Source organism: Jatropha curcas, chromosome 1 (genome assembly GCF_041381405.1).
Source record: "Jatropha curcas cultivar XTBG-Jc1 chromosome 1, XTBG_Jcur_1.0, whole genome shotgun sequence".
Taxonomy (NCBI): domain Eukaryota; kingdom Viridiplantae; phylum Streptophyta; class Magnoliopsida; order Malpighiales; family Euphorbiaceae; genus Jatropha; species Jatropha curcas.
In genome coordinates this window covers 28,285,057-28,311,014 of record NC_143151.1, presented here as the reverse complement: position 1 = coordinate 28,311,014, position 25,958 = coordinate 28,285,057, and the positions used below count along the sequence as shown (strand labels likewise).

General features: G+C 33.3%; 5 protein-coding genes across 8 annotated transcripts in view; 2 read left to right on the top strand and 3 right to left on the bottom strand.

Moving 5' to 3' along the window:
* Nucleotides 1-142: 142 nt before the first annotated feature.
* On the bottom strand, nucleotides 143-1,362 carry LOC105630148 (syntaxin-121). The gene is made up of 2 exons (XM_020677915.3): nucleotides 812-1,362; nucleotides 143-734 (listed from the first exon to the last, which is right to left on the bottom strand). The coding sequence occupies exons 1-2, from the start codon at nucleotides 1,290-1,292 to the stop codon at nucleotides 376-378; spliced, it is 840 nt and encodes a 279-aa protein (XP_020533574.1). The 5' UTR covers nucleotides 1,293-1,362; the 3' UTR covers nucleotides 143-375.
* A 1,303-nt stretch (nucleotides 1,363-2,665) lies between these two features.
* Nucleotides 2,666-6,722, top strand: LOC105630147 (uncharacterized). Of its 3 annotated transcripts, none has more exons than XM_020677925.3 (9): nucleotides 2,666-2,898; nucleotides 2,978-3,108; nucleotides 3,212-3,319; nucleotides 3,485-3,579; nucleotides 4,197-4,301; nucleotides 4,962-5,076; nucleotides 5,411-5,565; nucleotides 5,864-5,939; nucleotides 6,172-6,404. In XM_020677925.3, the coding sequence occupies exons 1-9, from the start codon at nucleotides 2,717-2,719 to the stop codon at nucleotides 6,267-6,269; spliced, it is 1,065 nt and encodes a 354-aa protein (XP_020533584.1). In that variant the 5' UTR covers nucleotides 2,666-2,716; the 3' UTR covers nucleotides 6,270-6,404. The 3 variants fall into 3 exon arrangements, with proteins under 3 accessions (XP_020533584.1, XP_020533582.1, XP_012067256.1); XM_020677923.3 differs by having other exon boundaries at nucleotides 2,667-2,898; nucleotides 5,864-5,989; nucleotides 6,172-6,722; XM_012211866.4 differs by having other exon boundaries at nucleotides 2,668-2,898; nucleotides 3,212-3,297; nucleotides 4,205-4,301; nucleotides 5,864-5,989; nucleotides 6,172-6,722.
* A 3,286-nt stretch (nucleotides 6,723-10,008) lies between these two features.
* LOC105630146 (phenylcoumaran benzylic ether reductase Pyrc5) lies at nucleotides 10,009-12,489 on the top strand. The gene is made up of 5 exons (XM_012211865.4): nucleotides 10,009-10,295; nucleotides 11,109-11,243; nucleotides 11,399-11,636; nucleotides 11,834-12,037; nucleotides 12,122-12,489. Exons 1-5 carry the CDS (start codon nucleotides 10,113-10,115, stop codon nucleotides 12,286-12,288), a joined length of 927 nt encoding a protein of 308 aa, XP_012067255.1. The 5' UTR covers nucleotides 10,009-10,112; the 3' UTR covers nucleotides 12,289-12,489.
* Nucleotides 12,490-13,758: 1,269 nt separating this feature from the next.
* On the bottom strand, nucleotides 13,759-20,122 carry LOC105630145 (FtsJ-like methyltransferase family protein). Its single transcript, XM_012211863.4, has 11 exons — nucleotides 19,510-20,122; nucleotides 19,022-19,069; nucleotides 18,773-18,931; nucleotides 18,634-18,680; nucleotides 18,230-18,386; nucleotides 18,090-18,151; nucleotides 16,457-16,652; nucleotides 16,129-16,218; nucleotides 15,426-15,568; nucleotides 15,215-15,335; nucleotides 13,759-14,969 (listed from the first exon to the last, which is right to left on the bottom strand). Exons 1-11 carry the CDS (start codon nucleotides 19,984-19,986, stop codon nucleotides 13,962-13,964), a joined length of 2,508 nt encoding a protein of 835 aa, XP_012067253.1. The 5' UTR covers nucleotides 19,987-20,122; the 3' UTR covers nucleotides 13,759-13,961.
* Nucleotides 20,123-24,474: 4,352 nt separating this feature from the next.
* Nucleotides 24,475-25,958, bottom strand: part of RER1B (endoplasmatic reticulum retrieval protein 1B) — a 29,689-nt gene continuing 28,205 nt past the window's right edge. For both annotated transcript variants that reach the window (XM_012211861.4, XM_012211862.4), the window contains exons 3-4: nucleotides 25,050-25,230; nucleotides 24,475-24,892 (exon numbers count right to left, since the gene is read on the bottom strand). In XM_012211861.4, coding sequence (XP_012067251.1) covers nucleotides 24,839-24,892; nucleotides 25,050-25,230 — 235 coding nt within the window. In that variant the 3' untranslated portion in view covers nucleotides 24,475-24,838. The remainder of the gene's footprint in view (nucleotides 24,893-25,049; nucleotides 25,231-25,958) is intronic.

The following is a 25,958-nucleotide window of genomic DNA, read 5'->3' as shown; positions in this document are numbered from 1 at the left end:
ATTTAATTATCATAGGAGTGGGACTTTCGGAGGATACCCCTTGATAGTTAAAAAAAAAAAAAAAAAAAGGGAAAATAATTCTAAATTTGGATCATTATGTATTAAATAAGACTTTGAAATAGTTAATTGTAAACTAATATGATTGAAAAAGTTCAATTAGATCCCTTTGGCTCATTTACTTTGTTATAAGCAACATAAATCTCATGTTTCAACCTTGTCAAACAAACCAAGAACACAAATAAAAGAAATTTCACAATCAATAATCTTAAAACGAAAAACTATTATCGTAAAAAGTTAACTCATCAATAATCGGCTGACCAACTGATCCGATTATTGGGTTTGGTTCGCCGCCACCTCACTATTATTCTCCCACGGCTAGACCACCAGCAACACAAAGAGCAACACCACCACCGAGATTATGACTAACAAAAAAATGATGCCATAGCTAACCCATTTCCAAGTTTTCTTTTGGTAAACAGTTGCTGTATGCAACTCTTGAGTTCCACCGCGAATGGAAGAGTTGGCTCTCTGCATATTGCTTTCAATGTCATCTAATTCTTCGCCTTGACCTTCCGCCAATACTGCCATGTCCAAGAATACTTTGTGCAGTTCGTTCAGATACTTCTCCATTTCTTGTACTGCATCATGTCTCTCTTGTATTTCATTTATAGTATCCAAAATCCTTCCTTTTCCTTGCTCTTCGATTGCTTTCTCGAGAAAATTCTCACTCTCCCCTGCGATCGTAGAATTTTTTTTGTTCAATCAATATATAACACATTAAAATTTTCAAAATCAAGCACGAGTTACTGACCTGTAGAGATCAAGCGATCCAGCGTCCTCTCATCAGGGTTTTCTCCTGTCACCATATAATACCTCCTATGTACGGTATCTCTATATTCTGTTGATATCTTCTCTCTCAAGCTATTAAAACTCTCCATCGAATCCTTCAGTTTCTTCCTTAACCCGATGACCACAGAAGTCCTGGTCCGATCCGAGGACGACCCAGGTCCACATCCAGGAAATCTCCGGTTAGCCGCATTGGATTGGTCTAGCTCCTCTAGCTGAACTTTGATGAGCTTGGCTTTCTTCAACGCCTCAGCAACGTCACCTTCCATTCGCCGCAGCAAGTCTTTGACGGCATTGGCGGTGTGTAGAGTTTTGCTCTGCTCATTAGCGGATTGAAGGCTGTCGTTGAGCTTCTGCAGCTCTTTTAGCTCGTCGGTAACGGAGTCGACGTCTTCAAAGAACTTGTCGAGATTGATATTGTCAATGAATGGCGTCGTATCCGACATTCTGAGTCAGGTGGTGCTCCTTCGCTGTGCAAGCGATCGAGAGAAAAACCCAGAAGATTAATAATCATTTCTTTCAACTAACGTTCCAACTTTTTTTCTTTTTTCCCTTTTCAAGAGGAAAAGCTGCAGTTGCAATTGTGCTTACCACTTTAATGTTTAAATCTTCCACAACAATTTTGAGCTTTCAATAATATTTTTCACAACTTTACATATACACTAAATATTTAATTTTCTGGAGTATATATTTTTCTTTTTTTTTTTCCTATGTATGCAAAATATGAATTTTTGAATAGAGAGAGGACATACCTTGTTAAATGACTTAAATCTCAACAATATTTGAATCAACTTACATTTTTAATAGACAAAAATATTACTATATAGGAATGAATACCAGTAAAATTTGCATTATTAATACCTAAACCTGTTTAAAAATTTAAACTCCATGCTCCTCTTTAAAAAAAAAAAAAAAAAATCCATGCTCAGTCTATTAAAAAATAGAAATATTTATGGCTGCAAATCAGTTATTTGTGTAAAGTGGGTTAAGATACGTTAACTCCGCATTCAACATTCCTACAATTACACACGGCCCAAACATTTGATTGTAAATTTTTACATGTACAAACACTCGATTTAAAATGTTTTTTTAGTGAGATACTAAAATAGAAAAAAAAATATATAAAATTCAAACATCAAAGTTATCATTTTCCCAATTTATAATTAGCCATTTAATTTACAATTTCAAATTTTGTTAAAAGCCAAAATCCTCGTTGAAAATTTCCAATCAAATTATATAAAATTGTTTGTTAATAGGAATACTTACTAGGTAGTCCTCAAGATTTTGCTCAAATACACTAGTAAGTACTTCACTTTTTAACATTATAATATTTAATCCTTATATTATAATTTTATTATACTATAAGGTCCAACCATTAGTTTTTTGATCTTAGAATATTAAAAGTAACCTTAAAGATATATTTTATATAGTCCTCATTTGGTGAAAACACTAATAAGAACATAAATTTTCATAATTTTATACTATTTAATCTCTACATGATAATTCTCCTATTATATTTCATAATCAATTTGAAAAATTAATCGTTATACCTAACAGTATAACAGAATTATAATGTAGAAACTAAATAATGTAATGTTAAAATCGAGATCCTTACTGGTATATTTGATAAAAATATAAGCACTATAGCAATTATCCCTTGTTAATATGAAATTTCAAACAAAAAAATAAAAATAAAAGCTAAACCTCATCGAAAATATTCTGTGTCGTTTATTCCTCTGGATCGATTTTAACTCTTTTTCTTCTAGTCGTTTTATGAAACGATTACAACCTTTATAAGTAGAACTTAAACTATGACACTTTCTATCTCAAAATTTTCTATTTAGAAATACGGGCAACACAGCAGGCAAGCATGGAGAACAAGCTATCCTCAGTTGCAAAGACCTTTACTCCTTCGCCCATTCAAGAATTGTCCCAGTTAGCTCAAAGATGCAACGCTATCAACCTTGCCGAAGGCGTCCCCGACTTCCCGGCTCCAACCCACGTGAAAGAGGCCGCCGTTTCCGCCATCAATTCAGACTTCAACCAGTACAGGTACCTTTTCTACTTGTTTTAAACAAATTTGTTTTCTTTCTTCTTTCTAGAACTAATAAAACCGATTGCTGTAAATAAGGCATGTGCAAGGAATTTGTGAGCATTTGGCGAAAAATACGAAAGAAATGCATGGTTTTGATGTTGACCCCAAGACTGACATAGCCATTTGTTGTGGCCAAACTGAGGCATTTGCTGCTGCAGTGTTTGCTGGTTATTTTCTATGCCTAAGTTTTTATGTACATGATAGTAATTCGTTTATTGTGCGAAGAATTTTGGTATTTATCTTTGTTTCTTACTGGTTGCTTTTGGACAGTGGTAGAGCCAGGGGATGAAGTTTTGCTGTTTGACCCTTCATATGAAACATACGAGGCGAGCATTAGAATAGCTGGAGGCATCCCTGTAAGCTTCTGGTTGTCAATCAGTGAGGGTTTTTGATTTTGAATTATAAATTATTGCTTTTTCTTTTTTTTTTTTTTTTTTTTTTTTTTTTTTTTTTACTAGAGATGATTGTGAGTAGTAACAGTTGGAAGTTTAGAATTGGTTATTATTTACTTAAAATAAATAAATAAACAAACATTTGATGCAGGTATATGTGGGACTGAAGCCTCCTTATTGGACTCTGGATTCAGAGAAATTCATGGGGTCTTTTACTGGCAGAACAAAAGCTGTGATATTAAACAGGTTAGGTTGTTCACTTTTGGGAATTGAAAATTGCATGAACTAGAAATCTCATTTCTTATAGTCCTTTGTCACCCTTAAAAATCTTATCATGTTTGTAATTGATAGAGTGGAGATTCAACTAGGCTTCACTTTTCTAGAGTGTACATGCAGATCATTCTTGTTATTATTCTTTGAATAAAATGCCTAATTTTTGTGGCATTCATAAACTTTTCTGTGGTGCAAGTTTATTCTTGATATTTGTAACCGAAATTAGAATAATAACAACAAATTAAAAAGAAAAATTCAGAACGAACAAGAGAAATATATGTACAATTGGTACATGTATAACATTTCTGTATTTTAGCAAGCAGGCAATTGGCATAAACGAATCTAGACTTCAGAGGAAAATTTATAGCCTCTGCTAGGACACCCATAAAGTGTATAGTCAACCGCCTACTCCAGGTCCATAACCTTTTTTATCACCTGAGGTTCAATCTCTAATTTGGTAGAACTTGGAAAAACAAACTGTAAGAAGATTCAATCTGTTTACTCTAATTTCACAGGATCTCTTTTGAATCATAAAGCTTTTGAATATTTACATCTTACACATGATGGATTTATAACTCTCTGATGTGAAGTGGAACAGTCCTCACAATCCAACTGGGAAAGTTTTCACAAAAGATGAGCTTGAGATCATTGCAGGAGCTTGTTGCAGAAGGGATTGCCTAGCTATAACAGATGAAGTATGACAATCCTTTTGATTACCCTTGTCAATATTAGCTTACCATGAATATCTTACTTGGTGCTACTAACCTTTTGCTCTTTTATCATGTGTATTGAATGTCTCAATTTTCTACCACTAATACTGATCCTCTAAATGATTTATGCCTTAAAAGAGAGTCATGTACAGACTTTTAGCCTCAAGGTACTATTTCATTTATTTAAAAGCAAAAAGAAAAAGGTCCGGTTACAGATACTCTGCTGGATAAATGGGTGTCAATTCATGTATCCAATTTGAGTTGTTTGGCATACTTGGTGAACTTTGTTTGGATGAATGCTGTAATATCAGGAGAGTTTGGTGAATAAAATTTGAACTTGATCAACTGTTGGAGACACAGCTGCAGGAATCATTTGTCCTTGCAACTTTTGTTGCTACCTTTAGGCCTCTTGAAATATTTTTAATTTGGCAGTTGCTGTTTAGAAATGGTAGAGAGGGGAGGAGAACAGATTTCATATCAAATGTGATATAAAATGTGTTGCTAATATCTTATTCAAATACTGCAAGTCTAGAGGATCCACTGTCTTTTCTCATGATGCCGTGATCTTGATGCTGTTTTAACATGATTAAACTTGTGACAAGATGAGTGACTTTCTCAATATCTCAAGGATTTTTTACCTTGCAGGTGTACGAACATATAACATATGACAACAGAAAACATATATCTCTTGCCTCGCTTCCAGGAATGCAAAAGCGGACTATTATTACTTCATCCTTATCAAAAACTTATAGTGTCACAGGTCAAAACCTACATCCTTCCAGATAAGTTGTCCTTCATCTGCACGTGTTATAAAGTTAGTACATGTTATCTCCAAAGCCACATTTGGTTGGCCTTGGAAATGCAAATTGATTTTATCCAGAGATCTCATTCCAATTACATTTTCTGAAAATTAAATATTAATCCCACGGTGAAGTTTAAAAGTTGTACACTTGTGCTTAGAATTAGATATAGTCTTTATCTAAATTCTTATAACATCCCATTACCTTTGTAGAGTGAAGTAACATGCCTTTAGAGTATTAAATAACAAAAACTATCATAGAATTGCACTCTCATTTTTGTGTGTTATCTTTTAGGATGGAGGATTGGGTGGGCAATTGCTCCAGCTTTCTTTGCGTCTGCAATTAGAAACATTCATATTAGACTCACTGATTCTGCTCCAGCACCTTTCCAAGAAGCAGCCTTGAGCGCCTTAAGAAGCCCACCAGAATATTATGAATCGTTGAGAAGAGTAGGTCCTGAAAAGTTTTAGTTCTACTTGGTTTTCTCAAACATATTACCTGTAATACCTTGTTGACTTAGTGATAGCATCCTAATCACTCACATCAATCTTGGGAACTTTAACTATTTGCCAAATTTAAGTTCATCCAGGTGGGGATTAAACGGGGGGAGGACTACCTTCTACTCTTAGGCCAACCCCAAACTGCCTCCAGATGGACCCAAAGAAACAAAGGAATGATAAAACAAATGCAGCATTTTGAGTTGCTGTTTATTACAATATCCTAGCTAATAACTTTTATGTTGTTCAGGATTATGAATCAAAAAGAGATTACATTGTGAAGTTCCTGGCTGAGACTGGTTTTCAGATTCAATTCAAGCCTCAGGGTTCGTTCTTTTTATTTGCAGAGCTTCCTAAACATTCCTCACTTTCTGATGTGAGTGCATGCTTTACTTTCTTGATACGATCATACGAAAAATCCACTGTTGTTGTATTGTTCATTTGGAATCGATATTAGGCCCTCAATTGAAAGCATTTTAAAATTGTTTTTGATAGTGATCATTCTAGCCCCTCTATAATGTTTCCAGCTTGTGGTAATTTGTCATTGTGTCGGTTCAGGTGGAATATGTAAAGGAAATAATAGAACAAGCAGGGGTGGTTGCTGTACCAGGTTGTGGATTCTTTCACTCAAATTTATCTGTGGAGAGATCATGTGAAATAAGTTGTAACTACAGGAAGAGGTACATCAGGTTTGCTTTCTGCAAAAGCAGTTCTACATTGGCTGCTGCAGCAGAAAATCTGGGAAAGCTTCAGATGCTACAGGGTGTTCCAGGCCATGTTGACAGTAGGAGCTAGTAAGCCAACAACAACAAGAACATGATATTCCACTGATCCAAAATGGAGGCTTACAAAACGCCACCGTCTTTTGCTCCTTTTATTGTGATTGGGTAAGCTAAAATAAGAAAGTGTTATGTTTGTTACTATCATAGCTAATGGGAAGGTGAAAAGCGTGAACAAGCAACGTAATGAAAAATTTCATGCGGCCCACGCGGTAAGTTTCTTAGAGCGTTGGATATAATTTGTTGAGTTTAATGATATTTGGAAAAATTATTATTATGTCCCTCTATTATGATCAAACACACTAATCGATCCCTGCTTTTTTCAAATTACATGATTACATCCCCTAAGTTTTGATCCCGTTAGACACTTTAATCCTTCTGTTTTTTTTTTTTTTTTTGTTTTTTTTGTTGCGCGTTTTGCTGTGAGTCAAACCCTAAAAAGGTGGTCAGATGAAAGGGAGAACTTTTAAAAGACAATATTAACCGTAGCCTTTCCTCTCCAAAAGCAAACAAAGAAAAAGAAAAATATGAAATAAAATTCTTACAGCATTAATTTCTTAGAGCGTTTCATATTTTTTTTAACTGGAATTTGTAAAACGTAATAACGAGGAAGCATTTTCCATATTAAAGCAAATCCAGTAAGTAATACTCATTATTCAAAAAAGAAATACAAAGCGTAAAAAAGAAAAAAAAAAAAAAGAAAAAGAAAAGCCAACACTTATTTCTCATAAGCATCATCTCACAATCACAAAGGCAACAACCGTGAATTGCTTCAGTAGCTGCGGAATTGAGCGAACTAGGCCAACCATTAGCAATCTACTCAACATGCCTTGAGTAGAATTTCAGATTAATGGAATGGGTCCACTTTTGCTGTTAGAGCTTCTCTTGGACTTTTTGTATTGAAAATTGCAATTTTGATGATTCTCACTTGCAGCCTCCTCGTTATTATATGATTGCGTCTATTGCCAGTAGCCATGGCCGGCGGCTAAAAGAGTACACTGTAATGCTCTCACCGAACCATGAAATGGGAGGAGGATGAGGAAGAAGGAAAGATGAAGGTTTGATGATTTTAGTTTGGATGAGGGATATTTTTGACTTTTTAATATAAATTAATAGCAAAAAATTAAAAAATTGACAGAAAGACTTAAGAGTTAGACAAATCAAAACTTAGGAATATAATCATGTATTTTTAAAAAAAAACAGAAATCAACTAGTATATTTGACCATAATAGGAAGACGTAATAGTAATTTTCCCATAATATTTTCCAAGCTAGTAAAAGAATTGTCTTCTACATGTGTATAGATCCACCTCAATTACAAACATTTTTTTTAAATAAAACATTTCAATTATTAACTTTTTACTCTTCTGTTTTCACCTACATCAAAAGTACTGTAAAGAATAGTAAATTTTTATATTAATACAATATATTCTTACACCATTACATTTATTGTTATTACACTTAAACCATTAGATTTAAAACTACTCAACTTACCACCTGCAATGCAAAACAAGTTCTGTGTTGTTAGATTGAGAATATATAATATTTTTTTTAATAACATTGCAAATTCAATAAAGCATTTTGTTGGATCTTTTTAAAATAGTTAAAAATACGAGGATGTGCCTTTATTTAATTATAGTTAATATAATCTTTTATTATGTAATTAAGCTAAATTATTAATTAACTTTTATTTATTTTAAGTATTAAATTATATAAAAAGTATTAAATTATTTAATTAAATCCACTTAAATGGTTGCTTATCAAAATTATTATAGGTAATACTGTAAAATTTGTTCATATTAAATTCATTTTTAAAAATTTTTGTGATTCAAAGATTACTTGACATTTATTTATTTTTCAAAAAAAATATTTAGTTATATTAGAATATAAAATTATACAAATTCAATAAATAATAAGTTATCCCTACATTTTAAAATAAAATTTATTTAAAACTCAAAGTATAAATTTAATTGGTGAGATAACTTTATATAATGAATCTTATAATTATTTCATGTTTTTATCTATGAAATCTTACAAAAATAATAATTTTTAATTTAAAAAATAAAAGTATTACAACAAATAAAAAATTATTAAAGAGAGAAAGAAAAATGGCTAAATAAAAAAAAATATACAATGCTTAATATAACTTATTAAATCCGATTTACATGTATATGTGTCGTTACTAGAAAACATGCTATTGAGTTTACATGAAAATTCGTCATTAATTATTGGATATGTTTAAAATAAAATAAAAATAATTTATAGAGAGAAATAAAATATTTCTATCAATTTTAAAAAATATTTATCCCAAGAGAAATTGAAAAAATGTATATTTAAAAATAATGGCATATAATTTTTTTTCTAAATATGTGATTTAAAAAGAAACTTTTTCTATTAAAAAAAAAAGAAATTTACAAAAAATAAAAGAAAATTACAACTAATCTATCATGTTTACCTGCTATAATAGGTTAATATGACAAACGTCACAAAAAGACAATTTCTCGATCCATATAGAATTTTTGAAATCTGTATTATAGTAATAGCCTAAGTTTTATTCTCACCATAAATTCTCTCAAATTCTATTAAGGGTAGTTTAGTCATTCAATATTATTAAAATTTGAGTTAGTGGTAATGATCGGATCATTTGGATCCATCGATCATTATTGTTTATCAATTTGTCAATCTCAGCAGTATTCTTCAGGTTTCAAAACCATGAAAAATAAATCAATTTTTTTAATTCTCGTAAAAAACAACTTTATCCTTATAAATGGAACGAAAGAAATGATAATTATAAATATATATTGTCTGCTGTTAAAAAAATAATAATTATAAAATGAAAGTGTTTCATTAAATATTATAACATGTCAAGTTTGACTTTTGTATGAATTAAGTTAGTTAAATTATATTTTTTTTATTTAATTTTTCTTTAAGATACACATTAAATGACGATTGATTCATAATTCATTAAGTTTTAAAAATAATGGATGTACTTAAATAGAGGTATATTAAAAAAGTGACTAATAAATAATTTTTAATAAAAAGAAAAAAAATTGAACAATATATTATCTGTTAAAGAAAAATAGGATTACGCTGTGGGGAGAGATGAAAAAGGAAAATATATGGAGTATAAATAGATATGAATTTGGACGGTTTAGTGGGTAGATACATGCCAGGTTGGATCCAATTTTGCTTCGAAACGCATGCTTAATGACTGGATTAATTAAAATTTTAATTAAATTGGCGAGGGTTTGATTCCATTTTTTTATAGATTTTTATTGGTTTCATACTTCATACCATCACTTTTTTTTTTTTTTTTTTGATTCGATACGGAATCAATTGAGTGTTTGATTGGTTTGATATGAACTTTCCAGAGATAGATATAATTAATAATATACGAATTTAAATTTAATTAAATATTTTTTAATTTTATTAAATTAAATTAAATTCATAAACCGTTACAGAATTTCACTGTTCTTTTTGTTGTTCCTGTAACGCCCAAGACACCAACCGTCCGCACGGGGACAGTTTTCCGTCCAAGAACAAAGAAAGCCTCATAATCTCCACATATCTTCAAACTAACTACGACACAGCAGGAAGGGCATGATAGTAATTTCAAGATCCGTCTTTTTGCTATAAATTTAATTTCATTGTCGTTCAATCAATCTCCATCACCTTATCATTTTTACTACCGTTTTTATTTTTCTTCACCGGAGTTTGATCTATGGCTGAGAAGAGTAAGATTCTGTTCATCGGAGGCACCGGATATATAGGAAAGTATATTGTGGAAGCGAGCGCCAAAGCCGGTCACCCTACTTTTGCTCTAGTGAGAGAATCCAGTCTTTCTGATCCTGCCAAAGCCAAGATCATTGATCATTTCAAGAGCCTTGGCGTCAATTTGGTCAATGTACGTATGCTTTCTCGCCATGTTCTGTTACACTTGAGAGAAAAGAAAATAAGGGAGGAAAGATAATAAAGAGAGAATAATTAGAAAAGGAAAATAATACAAAAAAATTAATTTCTGTTTCTTGTTTGGATGGGATGGGATGGAATGGGAGGATGTTTTACAATTTTAATCCTATTCTTATATATTTGTAGATTATAATAATTTTATATAAATAATTTCACCTTCCTCCGACATGCTTCTTTTCTCTCCAATTTGGAGAGGTTGGAATTTTACGGGGCCAAGAGGAATTTTACAAGTATTTTCTTTTTTTTTTTAAATATTTTTCTTCTATTTCCATTTAGTCACTTTCCTCCAATATTTTGCTCAACTATTTTTTTTTCTCTAATATTTTCTTCCCTTCCAAATATAGTAAGTCCTGTTTGGCTGCCGAGAAAATAAAGTCTGAAATGATCAAAATGAGGATAATTAATTGTGTTTTTTTTAATTGAAAACAGAGAAATACTGTTCATATAATATATTATATTATGCGATCTGTCATGTTATTTTTAAGATTTGATTGATTGAGATGTTTAAACTCTGCAGAAACAACAACTTTACTTGTGTCTTTGAAGCCTTAATTTTAACTAATTAAATATTAGTTGCTTTTTTTTTTTTTTTGTAATTTTCTCTCTCTTTTTCCTCGTCGTTTTCCAACTACCAAACGGATATTTTTTTTGTTTGACCAGCAACTACTGTTTCTCTATATTTGTTCGAAAAAAGTACTATGTTTGTATGTGAAATTGGAAACATCATTTGATATTTTCCTATTCTCAGGGTGATCTAAACAATCACGAGAGTTTGGTGAAGGCGATAAAACAGGTGGATGTAGTGATCTCTACTGTAGGTCATTTACAGTTGGCTGATCAAGGCAAGATCATCACCGCCATTAAAGAAGCTGGAAACGTGAAGGTAACAACTAAGAACCCTGTTTGGTTCTTTCTAAATTCTTAGCCTCTCTATTCGTAGTCATTTTCAATTTTTAATTGTCTGGGTTTTACTCCTTTATTGGTGATGTAACCAGGCTACTAGCGACTTATTAAAAAAATTTTTCTTCATGTATGCAGAGATTTTTTCCTTCAGAGTTTGGAAATGATGTGGACCGTGTCCATGCTGTTGAGCCAGCAAAAACAGCATTTGAAACCAAGGCTAAAATACGCCGGGAAATTGAGGCTGCAGGAATTCCTTATAGCTATGTCTCATCCAATTTTTTCGCAGGATACTTCCTCCCCTCTCTGAACCAGCCTGGACTTACAGCTCCTCCAAGAGATAAAGTTGTCATCCTAGGTGATGGAAATCCAAAAGGTAAAATAGACGAACATGTACTTGGAATTGTTCAAAAGCATTGCCTTTAATTTCTAAATTATTAATCTGTCAGTATTGCTGCAACTCCTTATTTGTAGATGTCCCAGAAATTAATGTTCCAAGCGACTAGATAAATGGTATAGCTTTTGATGAAACTGTCAAAATAAATGTTTACTAATGTTTATCTTGATGAACAGCTGTTTTTAACAAGGAAGAGGATATTGGCACCTTCACTATCAAAGCTGTGGATGATCCAAGAACCTTGAACAAAATCCTCTATATCAGACCCCCAAGCAACACCATCTCATTTAATGAACTTGTTTCTCTTTGGGAGAAGAAGATAGGCAAAACCCTTGAAAGGGTCTACGTTCCAGAGGAGCAACTCTTGAAGAATATCCAAGGTATGTTGTTGAAACATGATTTTAATTGGATGTAAAATATGCATATATAGTTATATAATTTAAAAATTTTGAAACGTCTTCCAGAAAGTGCACCTCCAGTAAATGTGATTCTAGCAATCGGACACTCGGTGTTTGTGAAGGGAGATCACACCAACTTTGAGATTGAACCATCATTTGGAGTGGAAGCTTCGGCGCTTTACCCTGATGTGAAATACACTACCGTGGATGAGTACCTGAATCAGTTTGTTTGATAACACAGGACATAACTCATCATCTTAATAAACGATCAGGGATAAGATTGGAACTTTAGTTAAAACTATGTTTATGTTTTACATTCAAGTAACTTCCGTTCATTTACAAATTTAAATTGTCTTGGGGAATGTTGACTTTGTTTACAAATGATCAAAATTTGTATAATAAAAATTGAAATGAATTATATATTTTAAGTTAAATATATCAAATCACACCTAATAATATATTTCATATACAGTGTGATAAAAAATTTAAGTTCCAATTTTTCAATTTGGGAAATGGGTAATCAGATTAAAGAACAGAGTAAATACGAATCTGTATTGCTTCTTCTAGTCAGTTCTTTACTAACTGATACAGATGAGCGATTGTTTAATAAACAAGGTTGTCTTTCAAGATTTTTTAGAATTCCCTTATCCCAGTGTGAAACATGGAAGTTAGGAAGGTAGGTAGGGTTACGAAAAAGATCAAAAAAATGAGAACCAGTACCAAACACTATACACCTAAAATATAGTTTAGTAGGTTTCTTTATAGTTAGAACGTTTGGCCACAAATTCGTAGTTGATGTTTCGAAACAACCAATCAGTTTAATTATAAATAAAGAAAATGCAAACTAACATTCTGTTCCTCATTTGGGCATAAAAAAGAGTGCAAGACAATATAGTTGAATCATTCCATAATTTTGGTTCATTTTACAATAAGATTGATTCATTTTAATTCAAATGTGGTTCTTAATTTTATTAATAACGAGTTTTTATATAATATTCCATTAGACCATTCAGATTCAATAAATGCATTAAAAAATTTATATAAATTTAAAAAATGGAAGTCCCCTATAATTGTATGATTATTCTTAAGATTTTTACAAAGAAAGGGACACATTCGTTGTATGTGGTATATTAATGTTAATTAATCAAAATTAATTATTATGATTTGGATCAAAATTTTATTAAAAGAAATTAAAAAAATATATATGATTTGGATTTTCATTGTTTACAAAAAGATTGTCCTAGTAAATTCAGATGAAATGTCGTATATACCCTTGAATTTGCCAATAGCATTAGGCACTAAAACACCTTTTGACTAGCATCAAATTTGGATTTACTTGCTCTCTCTTAATGTTAATTTCATGTGATAAAACTATAAATTTAATTAAAAATACTTTGGAATACATCTAATGTTAATTTTACATGTGGTAATGCTAAACATATACATATAAAATTTTATCAACATAATTTTAAAAATACTTTTTAAAAGCATATTTAATAATAATCTATATCTAGTTACTCAAATCATATACTCCCTTCCTTCTATTTTATTTATATGGTTTGACAAAACGTCAATATTAAAAATTTAGTCAACAAAAATTATTTTGCATTTTTTTACCCTTCATCACTATAATTTTAATCAGAAACAAAAGTTCAATTCAAAAATTGGCTAATAGACACCTTTCCATAGGCTATAATATCACATACCAAGAAGATCCAAATATTCATTGCCATTCATTCTGACAATTAGTTAAAGCATTACTTCACGACAGAATAAGATACCTCAATAAATATCAGTGCCAAAATTTCAATCTTAACAAGTTCTACCATTCACCTTTCAAACAAAAAAAATTGGAAGACTACAAAATTATGCCTGCAAGAATGCAAAATGTAAGCACTGCAAAATTTCATTCATGCATGGCCATCTTTTTTCCTTTGTTTCCCTTTTTACCGTTCTTAGCTAAGCCCTTTGCAGATCCTTTACCTCTTTGACCCTTCACGTTCTTTCCCTTTTTACCTTTTCCGTTCTTATTCATACCATGTACCCTTGCATCCTTTTTCATCCGTCTATCAACAATGACTTTACCTTTCCCAGCCTTTACTGCAACTCCTTTCTTTGCTACAACGTATTCCTTCTTAGGCCTTTTAGGCGCCGCCTTCTTATATAATTGTTCAATCATCTTACTCTTTGAACGATCAGAGATGTCGGTCTGGTCTGATATACTGTTTGCCTTTTTGCGAACCTTCTCAAGCTTCCTCATTGCCACCCGCTTCTTTCTAGCCTTGGCCTGTGCCACTTTCTTAGCAGGTCGAGCATTTATTTCTTTGAATTGTGCTCGCATTGCAGCAATCTCCTCTTTGGTAATGGGCTTCATTGGTTGGCGGTGTCTTCTCTCTTCTTCCACAAACCATCCAGGCAAGCCCTCGTCATCAAACATATACTTATTGTATGCATCATCAAGCATTTGTTCCCTTTGCTTTTTCCTCAGCATCTTCTTAGCATAAGCCAATATCTCAGCTTTTGTTTCAGCATCATCATCATCAGATTCATCTGAGGATGAATCTTCACTGGAATCTGTAGCTGGGGCAGGGACTATCTCGAAGTCCTCTTGTGCCTTGGAAGTTTGGGGTTGCTTGTGTTTGGAGCCCACAGCAGTTTTTGCTGTCTTCTCTGGAATTGCTAATTTCTTCTCCTGCATATCTACCTCCATTTCAGCTTCACTGTCAGCCATTTCCAAGTCTCCATCCTCTACAGCTTTAGCAAAGACATCCTGATTAAACCATTTGTCTGTTATCTCCTCTTGGGTCGGCAATTCCCCATCATTGAGTGGTACCACAAGAGGATTTGCTTCCTGATCACCTTGTTCTTCATCTGAATCATAATCAGAATTAATAACATTGCCATCATCATCACCCTGCACCAAGCAAGAACATTTAAATACGAGACAGTAAACAACACCATGGAAAACAAAAACTAAGGCAGCATTGCCAAACTTCCACATCAAGACTCTTGTAATACAAAAATGAACTACACACTTTACCAATAAAACAACATAAACTACACAACTGTCGAATAAACTGTAGTTTTTTGGTCTGCTTGACAGAAGACTCAAAGCAAGAAATATCTGAAATTCATGAGTTGACTGCAAGATCTTCATACCTCCACAAGTTGTTCAGAATAAGCCTTCTTTGCACGTTTCCGCTGCTTAGTACTTCCTTCTTTTTTGGTCACAAACCGTTCATATACCTGATCGAGAAACTCTTCCATTTGTTCATCATATCTAATATCAAATTACAAAAAATGACAAATAAGTATAATGCTTAGATTCCTCAAGCAATATCAGAAGTAATGAAAGGATGTTAGAGACAACCTTCTTCGGTCTTCATCAGAGTCTATATCGCTGGACGCATGCTCCTGACCTTCATCATGGGAATCATCATTTTCACTGTCTTCTAAATTACCATTCTCACCATCATATTCAGCAGAATCAACAGCTACGAGATCTTTCTTTCCCTAAGGTAGCCAAAAAGAGAGTCCAAGTACAACAGCTATTGAGTTTATATATTACAAAAATTCCAGAAAGTTCTTCCCAGTAGGGGAGGGGCTGTCATGCATGATAATCATAGTTAATAATTGTACTCAATATTCCAAGAGATAAATCTATCTTCAGACCACTAACAAAGATGAGTAATTTTTATATAATAGAAAAACAAATTAACAAAATGAGAGGGTTTGTCATTCCAGGGTCTGCAAACATTTATCCTCTACAATTAGATGTAGGCATTTCTGCAAAATCATATAGCATCAACCTATTAGAGAGTAACATCATACACAAGAAATTCACTTTTATTTTCAACAAAATCATAGATTCGGTTCAATCAAGAAATCGTATAATTAATTTTTAGATCTCCAGTCTAGCCCATCCTCAAATGAATATTAAATGAGAAAGCAAAAATAAAAACCATTTACCCAACAGATTTTCTCAAACAAAGATTGTTTAATGCCAAACATGTCACCTCCAAACCAGCAATGACACAAATAATCAAAGATCAAGAGAAAAAGTGAAAACAGACCTTGATTGAAGAAAGAGAAAACAACTCAATGTCAGTGTAGCCATCTTCCAACGCATCTATTTGCATTCCAGTTGCCTTCCGAGACTTGTCCTGGAAATATTTTAATATCATGAAGCAACATATATACTACAGCAATCAATAAGCATAACTTAGCATGCAAAATTCAAAACTCAAAACAAGCACAATCTTTTCTTTTCCCATCACAGGTCAAAAAAATGCTAAATCAATCTAAAACATTAATTACAACTTTCTTATATTTGAATATATTCGTGATTTGGAAACCCAACCCTTGACAAGATAAAGCTTTCAACAGGGACATCTTACAAACCTTAGCTCGTCTTTTTGCATCACGTTTCTTAGCTTGCTTCTTCTTCCGCTCTATAGCATAACTCAGCTCTTCCATTTCATTTAGTAATTTATCATCTTCATCCTCCTTATTCTTTTCTTCACCGTCAGTGGAAGTGGCAGTGGCAGTACTACCCTTTTGAGCAGGGGATAGAGCCTTCCTTACTTGCATTCGCCACCTATGTGACAAAACTAATATTAGTAATATTCATGCACTGTGCAGTTACCAAAATATATAACAAATGCTGTGCATAACTTATTAGCCCCTATATATTTCCCTATTTCACTGTTTGCACTAAGCACAATGCTACAAAAGCACCTATATATATAATCACTGTTGTAACAAAGAGTCATCTTTAGTCACAACTCAACAGTGAGCTCAATTTCCAAAAACTTAATCAGATAATCTTTTTTCTTCATTGTTTCATGTCACTTGTGCACTTAATAACTTAAAATACTTATTAAATAGAAACCCAATAAATTCCACCAACATTTCTTTCAGTCTTTAAACGAGTGACCACCTCCTAGTTGAGTCCAATGTAATAAAGGCAGAAATCCAATCACGCAGTTACAGTATAGACGAATTTAACTACATGTCAGATTAGTAAAAATAGGCTAGCCCAAAAGTAATATGAGAACTTATTGTGAAGAAAACAATGGTAAAACAAAAGTCATCTCTAGCCATAAACCAGCATCGTCTTGAGAGAGACAGGAAAGCATCTTAGGCATGCATTTTGGCTTACATATCATCATAAAGTAAAAACAAAGAAGCACAAACCTTAATAAAATATAAATTTAGAACATGACCCAAAAAACCTACTTGTTAGTTTTCCTACCATTACTACTAAAAGAAGAACAACAGTTGCATAAAGGGCCTTTCTATCCAAGAAAAATATTGGGTTACGTTGAGGGCTTCTTCTCTACCTTTGGGCAGGACATAAACTACATCAGTCAGATCGGTAATGGTGTTACCTTGTTAAGTTTCTCTATTAATTGCAAGCTACAGCTTTCAAAAAGCATACCTATAAGACCAAATTAACTACTATAATAACTCTCAGAAAGGAAGTCAAAATTTTGAGAAACTGTCCTAGGTGAAGTAGCTAGCTAATACTTTCAAATGTACCAATTTTCATTTGTTCTTAAAAGCAAGTGTTTCGTGTTATTTGTTGCATAACAAACAAAAAGAAATCATTACTCTCCTTTTTTTTTTATTTGGTGTTGTAGGAGAGAAAATTCATTTTCGCCCGGCATAATCAACAGCTGATTTTTTTTCCACACTGAAAGGGAAGAAAAATCCTTCTGCCTTTTGCCTCATCTAAGTGAAAAAAAGGTAGTATGTGATTTGGCGCACTACAAGCATAAAAAAATGTCCACCGCATAATATAAAATCTAATAAAGAATTGTATATGCCACCAGATCCAAAAGGAATGACAAAGGAAATACAGGTCAACAAAATGTTTTTCTTGAGCTGCCAAAAGAGCAGGAGTCAAGTGACTGCTACAGTGCTACCCATAGGCAGAACCACAAAAAGTAGCTTTAGTATTTTATCCTATTGATGAAATTGCACAGGCTTATTAAAATTCAATGAAAATGGAAGCAAAGAATACGCATCTTACTTCAACAAATGTTTGAAGTCTTGCTTTCCCAAAACACGAAGATCATCACAAAGAGCTTTAACCTGGCCACATGCATAGTTCATTTAGTAGTCAAAACTTGGACAAAATTCAGCGAAAAAGGGAGAAAGAAGAAAGATCACCTCTTCTGTTGTTAAAGCATGATCCCTTATTGTTAAAGAAGCCGGGTCCTCAAAGGCTATAGAAGTAACCGAACCAAGGATCTCAAGAGGCGTGTCAGACCAAACAAAATCAGCAGCTGAAGATATTTTTCTCACAATGCTTTCTCCATCTTCATACCTGTTGTTGGAGTTTACCATAATATAACATACTTGCACATGCATAATTAGGAATTCAATATGTCAACTTCATTTAACAACTTCTCCTGTACTGCCTCATCTAAGGAAGGAATTATGCTACATTTTGAAACATTTTAAAAATATTCACTCAAAAATAGCAAATGCAGGCAACGTACTATTGGATTAAATTGTGAAAAATGAAAAACATTATGTGGCTCTTAAAGACCATCTCAAATTCAATGGCTTACCCATCTCGGTGTCGCTTTTGCTTTGTTCCTCTGAGTACATCTATGACCTACACAAAGGATTCATACAAACAAAATCAAGTTATAACCAGGGAGAAGAAAGATGAAAGGGGCAAGAGAGAATTCGTGAAAAAAGAAAAACCTTTCGCTGTGGTTCTATGGAACCCTGAAATAAATGTTTCACATCAAGAAGACGTGGATCAATCTTTGCTGGTGCCTTGTACTTTAAGCCCACGAGAAAGATTTCTGCAGATGTCGAACGACTTGCAGCTGGTTTATCCACCTCAACCTTTTCAAACAACTGCAAAGGCAAATTAAGAGATAAGAACTGTAGTCCTGAGACCTGAAAACCTAGAGAGATATGACTGGATTTTAAAGAGAAGAAATTTACCTGATTGAGGCAATACATGACCGAATTGTAGTCCTGAGACCTGAAAACCTAAAGTAAAGCAAGAGATAAGAACTATATTCACCCAACAAAAATTCAGAGTTAAACACATCATTCGATGAAATATAGAACCGCTTGTTCCTATGGTTCAAACTGAGTTGTATCAGTTCATTAAGCAAGAGAGGAAAGGATTCATTACCTTTAGCACCACAAAAATATATAGATTAGCAGGCTGAACTGAAATATATAAAACAACATACATAAAAACATCTAAAAATTCTCTCCTCTTTTCTCCCACTTTCTCAATTAAATACCATCCAATCAAAACTATATAAAGTTCATAACTATCTAGCCGATTGAACTATCCGTTGTTCATTTCTGGCAAATAAATCCAATAAAAATAAAACATAGAACGCAAAAGGTTCTCCTTTCTCTTCCAAGTTTCTTAGCAAGCAAACATAATTTAACCAAATACTAAACAAAAAACTTACTTTGGTAACAAAGTTGCCTTTAGGAGCCAAGAACTGCGTAGCCAGTTTCACAGCATCAATTACAAGCGCATTTTGAGCCATAGCTTCTTGCGCCCACGCACCACCAATATTGGGGGAACCATCGTGCAAAACTAAATCAAAAGCCTTAACCCCATTCTCTCCCATAATTTTCTTAATCCTAGCTTTACACTCCGGTTTCGTGATGTCCTGCTCGATAGAAACCGCCCCACGAATAGGCGCAATCTTCACCAAGTCGATGCCAAGGACGAGACTGCCCACTGGCACCCGCTGCACCGCCACCTGCATCCAACCGCCGGGAGCAGCGCAGAGGTCAAGGACGGCGCGGGAGGAGCGGAGGAACTCGAATTTGGAGTCGAGTTGGACGAGCTTCCAAGAGGCACGGGATCGATAGCCATGTTCTTTGGCGAGATGGTAGTATTTGTCCAAACGGTGCTTACCTACCTTAGTTTTGCCCATGGTATATTGAAAGGTGGGGTTTAATTAGGGTTTTCAGTTTAAAGTTCTCTCTGCAGGAACAGAGAGAGAAAATGAAAGGAGGGCGGTCGTTAGAATGGTCGATGTATAAACCCTGCTGAGACAGGGCGTCTCGGGTTTTTTTTTTTCCAAAATATTATAAACTCATAAAATTATATGTAAATAATTATTCAATGGCCAAAGAGATAAATTCACATTTTATTGCGCTAATAATTTTTACTTTCACTTATTAAATATTTTAATTTATAAAATTAAATTTTATTTTTCAAAAAGTAATACTAAGCTTCATTAAATCAAAAAGTAAAATTCAGAAAAACAATTCAACTTTATTTTCACTTATTAAATATTTTAACTTATCAAATTAAATTTTTTTTTTTAGAGTAATATTAAGCTTCATTAAACCAAAGAGTAAAATACAAAAAAAAACAATCTGGAATTAAATCCCACTTATGGACACAGCATAACGGACGGATACTTTTACAAGTGAGTGAATGAACAGTCATATTAACTTGTCTTGGAACCTATTTGATCCTAACATCAGATCTGTGATAGAAAATGTTTACAATCCTCCACATTAAAACCAAAACAAGAATTATCCAACACTAAAATTTAAAGCATGAACTAAAATATGAGAATCTGAAAAAATAATACCCCGTAGGAAGATTCTCTTGAGCAAATTTCAAACATTCCTACATCGCCAAAGCTTCCGAGATTTGAGGATCATTTGGACCCTCATCATAACTAGATTGACCTCGAATAAACCTGCCTTCCTCATCCTCAACCACAATACCATATCCCACCAAGTCCTGTGCAACAAAAATGGAACCATCCACGAAGCAGTTCCATCCATTCGCCACCAGGTCTAGCTGGGGATTGGTTGAACTGGTCCTGAAGCCCTGCCTAGTAGGCCGTTGCTGAGTTGCATCAACGAAGGAGCTGACTCGCCCGACAGCAGGAGCCCGAAGATTTCCAGCATTGCCTAAACGTCCATCACCAACTCCACCACTACAACGCGCATGCACACTCGAAACAGCCCGTCAATCACGCCACACACTGCATGCATTTGCATGAATTTCATTAACAGATAAAAATTTATTCTCCCATGGAAAGACATTACGAGCTTTCCATAATTTGCCATGCTAAGACCACTAGAAGTTCAGCTGTCTCCTTCCCTTTAATGTCCCACACCTGCATCAAAAAATCTGAAAAAGATACTACATGGTTAGTGTCTCCAAAGCCACCCCTTCTCCACACTCCTTGAGCTCTCTCACATGTTAGAAGAACATGACCATCTTCCTCCTTATCACAAAAATAACATTTTTTTATCAATGTTTAGACCTCTATATCTATTCCTCAACCTTTCTCTAGTAGGCAACACATTACGCAAAGCCCGAACACCCAACCACCACACCCTCCCCCACACCTCCCCCTCCCTCCTTACCGGCTCTCTCCCTAGAACCCGTAGACCAACATGGTATCCCGACTTAACACTAAAGAGGTTCATATTAGCTATGTCCCACTTTCTACCTTCCTGGCTAAATAAATCACACACTCTCATATTATGATAAATGAAACCTACCCCATCCTCCACCAAAAATGAACCCTCTCAAGGAATCCAAGGATCCTTCACCCCATTAATCCATGAAATTAAGTTTGCTAAACACTTAAACTTACAAATTATTTTATTAAATATTCTTACTTATAAAATTATATCCATTAAATAGTTATTACATGATTGAAAAATATAAAATTATTACTCCAAAAGGTGGAATAACCACGCATCAATTTAATAGTTTACATATAAAAACTAAAAATATAGAAATTTATTATTATTAGTGTAAAAATATATGTAATATTATTAAAATTCTTAACTTGAAAAGTATAATAGATTATTGGCAAAGTTTAAGGCCCAACAAGATTTTTTTTGTAAGAAGTACAGCCTTAAATCTATATAATTAACAATTATTTAATTATCAATTTAATTGTTGCCACTTGCCACAACTTGTCATTCTTACTAGATAAATACATTGATTATTAAATATTGAGGTTTAAATTTATTCTATTGACTTGCCTAAATTCAGTCTATAAATCAACTTATGAATTAAATGAATAAAAATTAATTTTTACGTTAAAACGAAGTATTTTTGAGTATTCACTAAAAAAAATAAAATGAAAATAATCTTTTAAAAAATATATACTTTGATTAGTTTGGTCGTGCTCATAAACCTGATCTAAGCAAGTTTGTGTCATTGAAAGTATTGGCTAATATACAATTTCACCACCAACTTTGTGACTTGTTATATTTTCACTCCAAAACCACCTTTAGCTCACTAACACCCTAATTACGAGGTTTAAGGATAATAGCATCCCAAAATGAAATTAGAGTTAAAATTATTAATAAAAAATAATAAAAGTGGGTCTCAATTCTACATCTTGGGTTTACTAAACCGAACAACTAACTCAACCTCAAAACTGAACGTTTAACTAAATTTGTCTCGAACAAAAGGCTAACGCCTCTCCTCTTCTTTTCCCTCTCATCGTTCTAACTCCAACAGTCACATTGTACAAACCCTAGCTAATGATCAATCTCATCAAAGCTGTTTCTCCATTGTTTTGAGATGAATATTCATGACATCCTCAAAACTTCTAAACCGACTCGTTAAAAGGGTTGCATATGCTGGCAACAATTCGATGTTTACTGTCGAGCAACATATTCGAGACCATGACCCTTGATGAAGCTTTCCTGTCAAATATAGGTAGTATATAGTTTATGCTTCTATTGCTGTAAAATAAAATATAAAAAAAAAAGAACGGAAAGAAAAAGACCTTGTTGTGTTCTATAATTAGTTTCGAACCGTAAACCATCCTATAAAATTGGGATGGATAATGCATCACCATGGTCGATACTTTTGGTATTTAGTATACATTTTTGATTTGTTTGAATGTTTAGCCTTCTAGGTATGCTGCATTGTTTTTTTTCCTTTATTTTTAAGAGGCTTGATCAGGGAATTTCTTTCGAGTTTGAAGGCATTAATAAATGCTCAGAAGCGTTTAAGTATACGTTTTATAATTGGAAATTACCTTTTTATTGCTGAGACGAGATAAGTGGTGAGGCAGCAGTTTCAATTTTTAATCCATTACCGGTCTATTATTACCTATTTCACGGTTTAATTCGAAGTTTCATGTCATGAATATCCATCCCAAAGCAATGGAGAAACAACTAGGTGGTTGAGATTGATCATTAGCTAGGGTTCATACAATGGAGCTTTTGAAGTTGGAAGGATGAGAGAGAAGAGAAGACGAGAGACTTTTGCTTTTTGTGTGAGACAAATTTCATTAAACGGTGAGTTTTGGGGTTGAGTTAGTTGTTGGGTTAGTAAACACAAGATGTAGGATTGAGATCCATTTTTAAAATCTATTATCTACAAATATACGTTCAGCCACATTACTATTCACAATTTCTATTTATTAAGACATATCAGTTATAATCTATAGTTACATTGAAAATGCTTTGACATTTTGCTAACAGTCTATATTTTTAGTCGAAAAATTGCCAATGTACATGCGTAATTTTTTTAAATAGTAACGACGGATTAGACAATTTTCACTTTCTTTTCTTTTTCTGCGATTTATGTGTTAGGATTTCTATCTCATGTTTATACTTTTTTTACTTTTCTTTTTATAATGTGGAAAATGATACAAGTAGTATGGTATGTATTGTTGATCGTGAAATATTTGATTGCCGTGAATATGCAAATATAAAGTGCTTGTCTGTAGGGTTTTTCAACTGGTTTTGATAATTTTGGAATAAAACATATTTTGAAAAAGATTTTCAAAATTAATCACATTTTACCAATGGATTACCGTCCTATAATTTACAGACAGGATTTTTATATTTACTGTTTGTGAGTTTACGGCGAGATAAAAATCTCCACTATGAATTTCTTCGAACTTCCTTAGTTAAAGAAAGACGACAAAAGAATTGGTCCAAATGGTTATGTTAGTGAGACTGAATATCTTCTCCTTAATGCAAATCCTCAAATCAACCTTACAAAATTCTCTGCATTTTCTGAGAATTTGATAGCGAAAAGTGGATATAAATTAGAGGAGAAGAGAATATAAAGACATATTTAAAAAATATATAAATATTAAGTTTATAACCACTACCTATAGCAATCAGAAAAAGGAAAAACAAATATTAAGTTTTGAATCATGTTTAAAGAAAAATAAATAAAAATAGTACAACAGATCTAAAATGAATGAAAAGAACTAAAAATAGGAGAGTTTTATCTTTCATGGAAGCACAAATAGCACTTTTCTTTAGAAGATTGGATTCGCTGCACACAAAATAGCTCTTCAATCTTCTCTGCTTGACATGTTTTTGTCAGCCAAGCTTAACAGTAGAAAAGGAGTGAAGGAGAGGTAGAGAGGGAACGGAAAACTAAATCAAATGTCTGCTAGCAACAAAACTTCTGATTTGCAAGAAACTTTCACTAACTTCTAATGACAATTTCCATGGGTCTAACAATGAAGAAAACCGAAGAGTTAACTAATAATACTGCACCAAGCAGTTTACATAAGATAATTTTTCAGAAACTTTAACTGAATCTTTCAAATATGCGTATAAACAATAAAGTTTTTACTTCTGCGACATCAGCACCCCGCCATCATAAAATGCCAAGGCATAATTGCAAGTGCATATTTAAATCCACCGTAACATTAATGCATGTCTTCAAAATGAAGAGAAAAAAAAAAAATCAATTATCGCGAATCTTCAGGTCTACACTTTTTTCCATCTGGTCCTTTTCTACAAGTCCTATGAACCGGTCAAGGTTTAGTCCCCACGGGAACCACTGCTACTTGCAGCAGATTTCTTACTGCCATATTTCTGTTGAAGGGATAAAAAACAGAAAGTTATCATATATTCGTTCCGCTAAATTTGCTGTGCTGGCTAGCACAGTAACAAGTCAAAAATAAAAGGCACTTACACGAACATATTCCATGTGAAAAAAAAAAAAGGTTGCTACAAGGCACTTGAGATTTACCTGCTTTCCAATGTTGAAAGGAATATACTTGTATTTGATCATATGTGCAATTTGACGCCTCATTGTAAGGACAAAAAGAACAATCCAGTAACAGAGCAGTATAGGCCAGAAGACGGGAACATCAAACATAGAGAAGAAGGTCATGAAAAATGCTATGCAGAATGCCTTTGTGAAGGAATACCTGGAAACATAACAAAAAAAATGAGATCATTGTCATGCATAGAAATCAAGTACAGATTTGCAAAGCAGCAGATTTAGTTGGCAAAGGGAGATAGTTATCTTAGTTGGCCAAATATTAATAGATTTTACTCAAAAACATTCTTGCAATCTAACCAAATCTGGAAGACAGTGAGGAAATTACCATCATTTAATGCCAAGTTTGCAAGATAACATGAAAGACTCCATATAACTAAAAGTTACTAGTAATGAACAAATTTGAATAAATTGTTTATCACAAAATTCCCAAAAAGCAACTGGCAATCATTCATCAAGGTGAAAAGAATAGCAAACAATGTAACCAACATGAGCATCAAAAGGATAGAAAGAATAAAAAACAGAATGTAACAACACGTCTGAAGGCAAAGTTTTGTTCTAATTTCAACTTCCAATGAGCTGATGGATTTACAAACATGAATTCCTTAAAAATATGTGTGGTAGGCATTTATAAACTGCATAGAACAGATTAGGGAACACTTCCCTTGGTTCTGAGGTGTATGTGACCAGCCATAAGAATGAACCAACAAAGATTTGACATACCATATTGTACAGCTAAACAAAGCAACCAAACAGCATTCATGAAGCAGTTGGTTATCTCCCAGGAACAAGTAAAACTGCCAGTAGATCTAAACCCATGCCAATCACATTTCCTTAAGCGTGCACAAACTGACCTAAGTAAGATGAGCTAATACT

What these genes read in the sequence shown, in the direction of transcription:
- LOC105630148 (XM_020677915.3), bottom strand. Translation starts at nt 1,292, where the DNA reads ATGTCGGATACGACGCCATTCATTGACAATATCAATCTCGACAAGTTC. An exon ending in GGATCGCTTGATCTCTACAG is followed by an intron (nt 735 to 811) that starts GTCAGTAACTCG and finishes CTACGATCGCAG; the next exon opens with GGGAGAGTGAGAATTTTCTC.
- LOC105630147 (XM_020677923.3), top strand. Translation starts at nt 2,717, where the DNA reads ATGGAGAACAAGCTATCCTCAGTTGCAAAGACCTTTACTCCTTCGCCC. An exon ending in AAGCTTCTGGTTGTCAATCA is followed by an intron (nt 3,320 to 3,484) that starts GTGAGGGTTTTT and finishes CATTTGATGCAG; the next exon opens with GTATATGTGGGACTGAAGCC. An exon ending in AAAGCTGTGATATTAAACAG is followed by an intron (nt 3,580 to 4,196) that starts GTTAGGTTGTTC and finishes TCTGATGTGAAG; the next exon opens with TGGAACAGTCCTCACAATCC.
- LOC105630146 (XM_012211865.4), top strand. Translation starts at nt 10,113, where the DNA reads ATGGCTGAGAAGAGTAAGATTCTGTTCATCGGAGGCACCGGATATATA. An exon ending in TTGGCGTCAATTTGGTCAAT is followed by an intron (nt 10,296 to 11,108) that starts GTACGTATGCTT and finishes TCCTATTCTCAG; the next exon opens with GGTGATCTAAACAATCACGA. An exon ending in AAGAAGCTGGAAACGTGAAG is followed by an intron (nt 11,244 to 11,398) that starts GTAACAACTAAG and finishes TCATGTATGCAG; the next exon opens with AGATTTTTTCCTTCAGAGTT.
- LOC105630145 (XM_012211863.4), bottom strand. Translation starts at nt 19,986, where the DNA reads ATGGGCAAAACTAAGGTAGGTAAGCACCGTTTGGACAAATACTACCAT. An exon ending in CCATAGAACCACAGCGAAAG is followed by an intron (nt 18,681 to 18,772) that starts GTTTTTCTTTTT and finishes TCCTTTGTGTAG; the next exon opens with GTCATAGATGTACTCAGAGG. An exon ending in CAAAAGCGACACCGAGATGG is followed by an intron (nt 18,387 to 18,633) that starts GTAAGCCATTGA and finishes CTCCAACAACAG; the next exon opens with GTATGAAGATGGAGAAAGCA.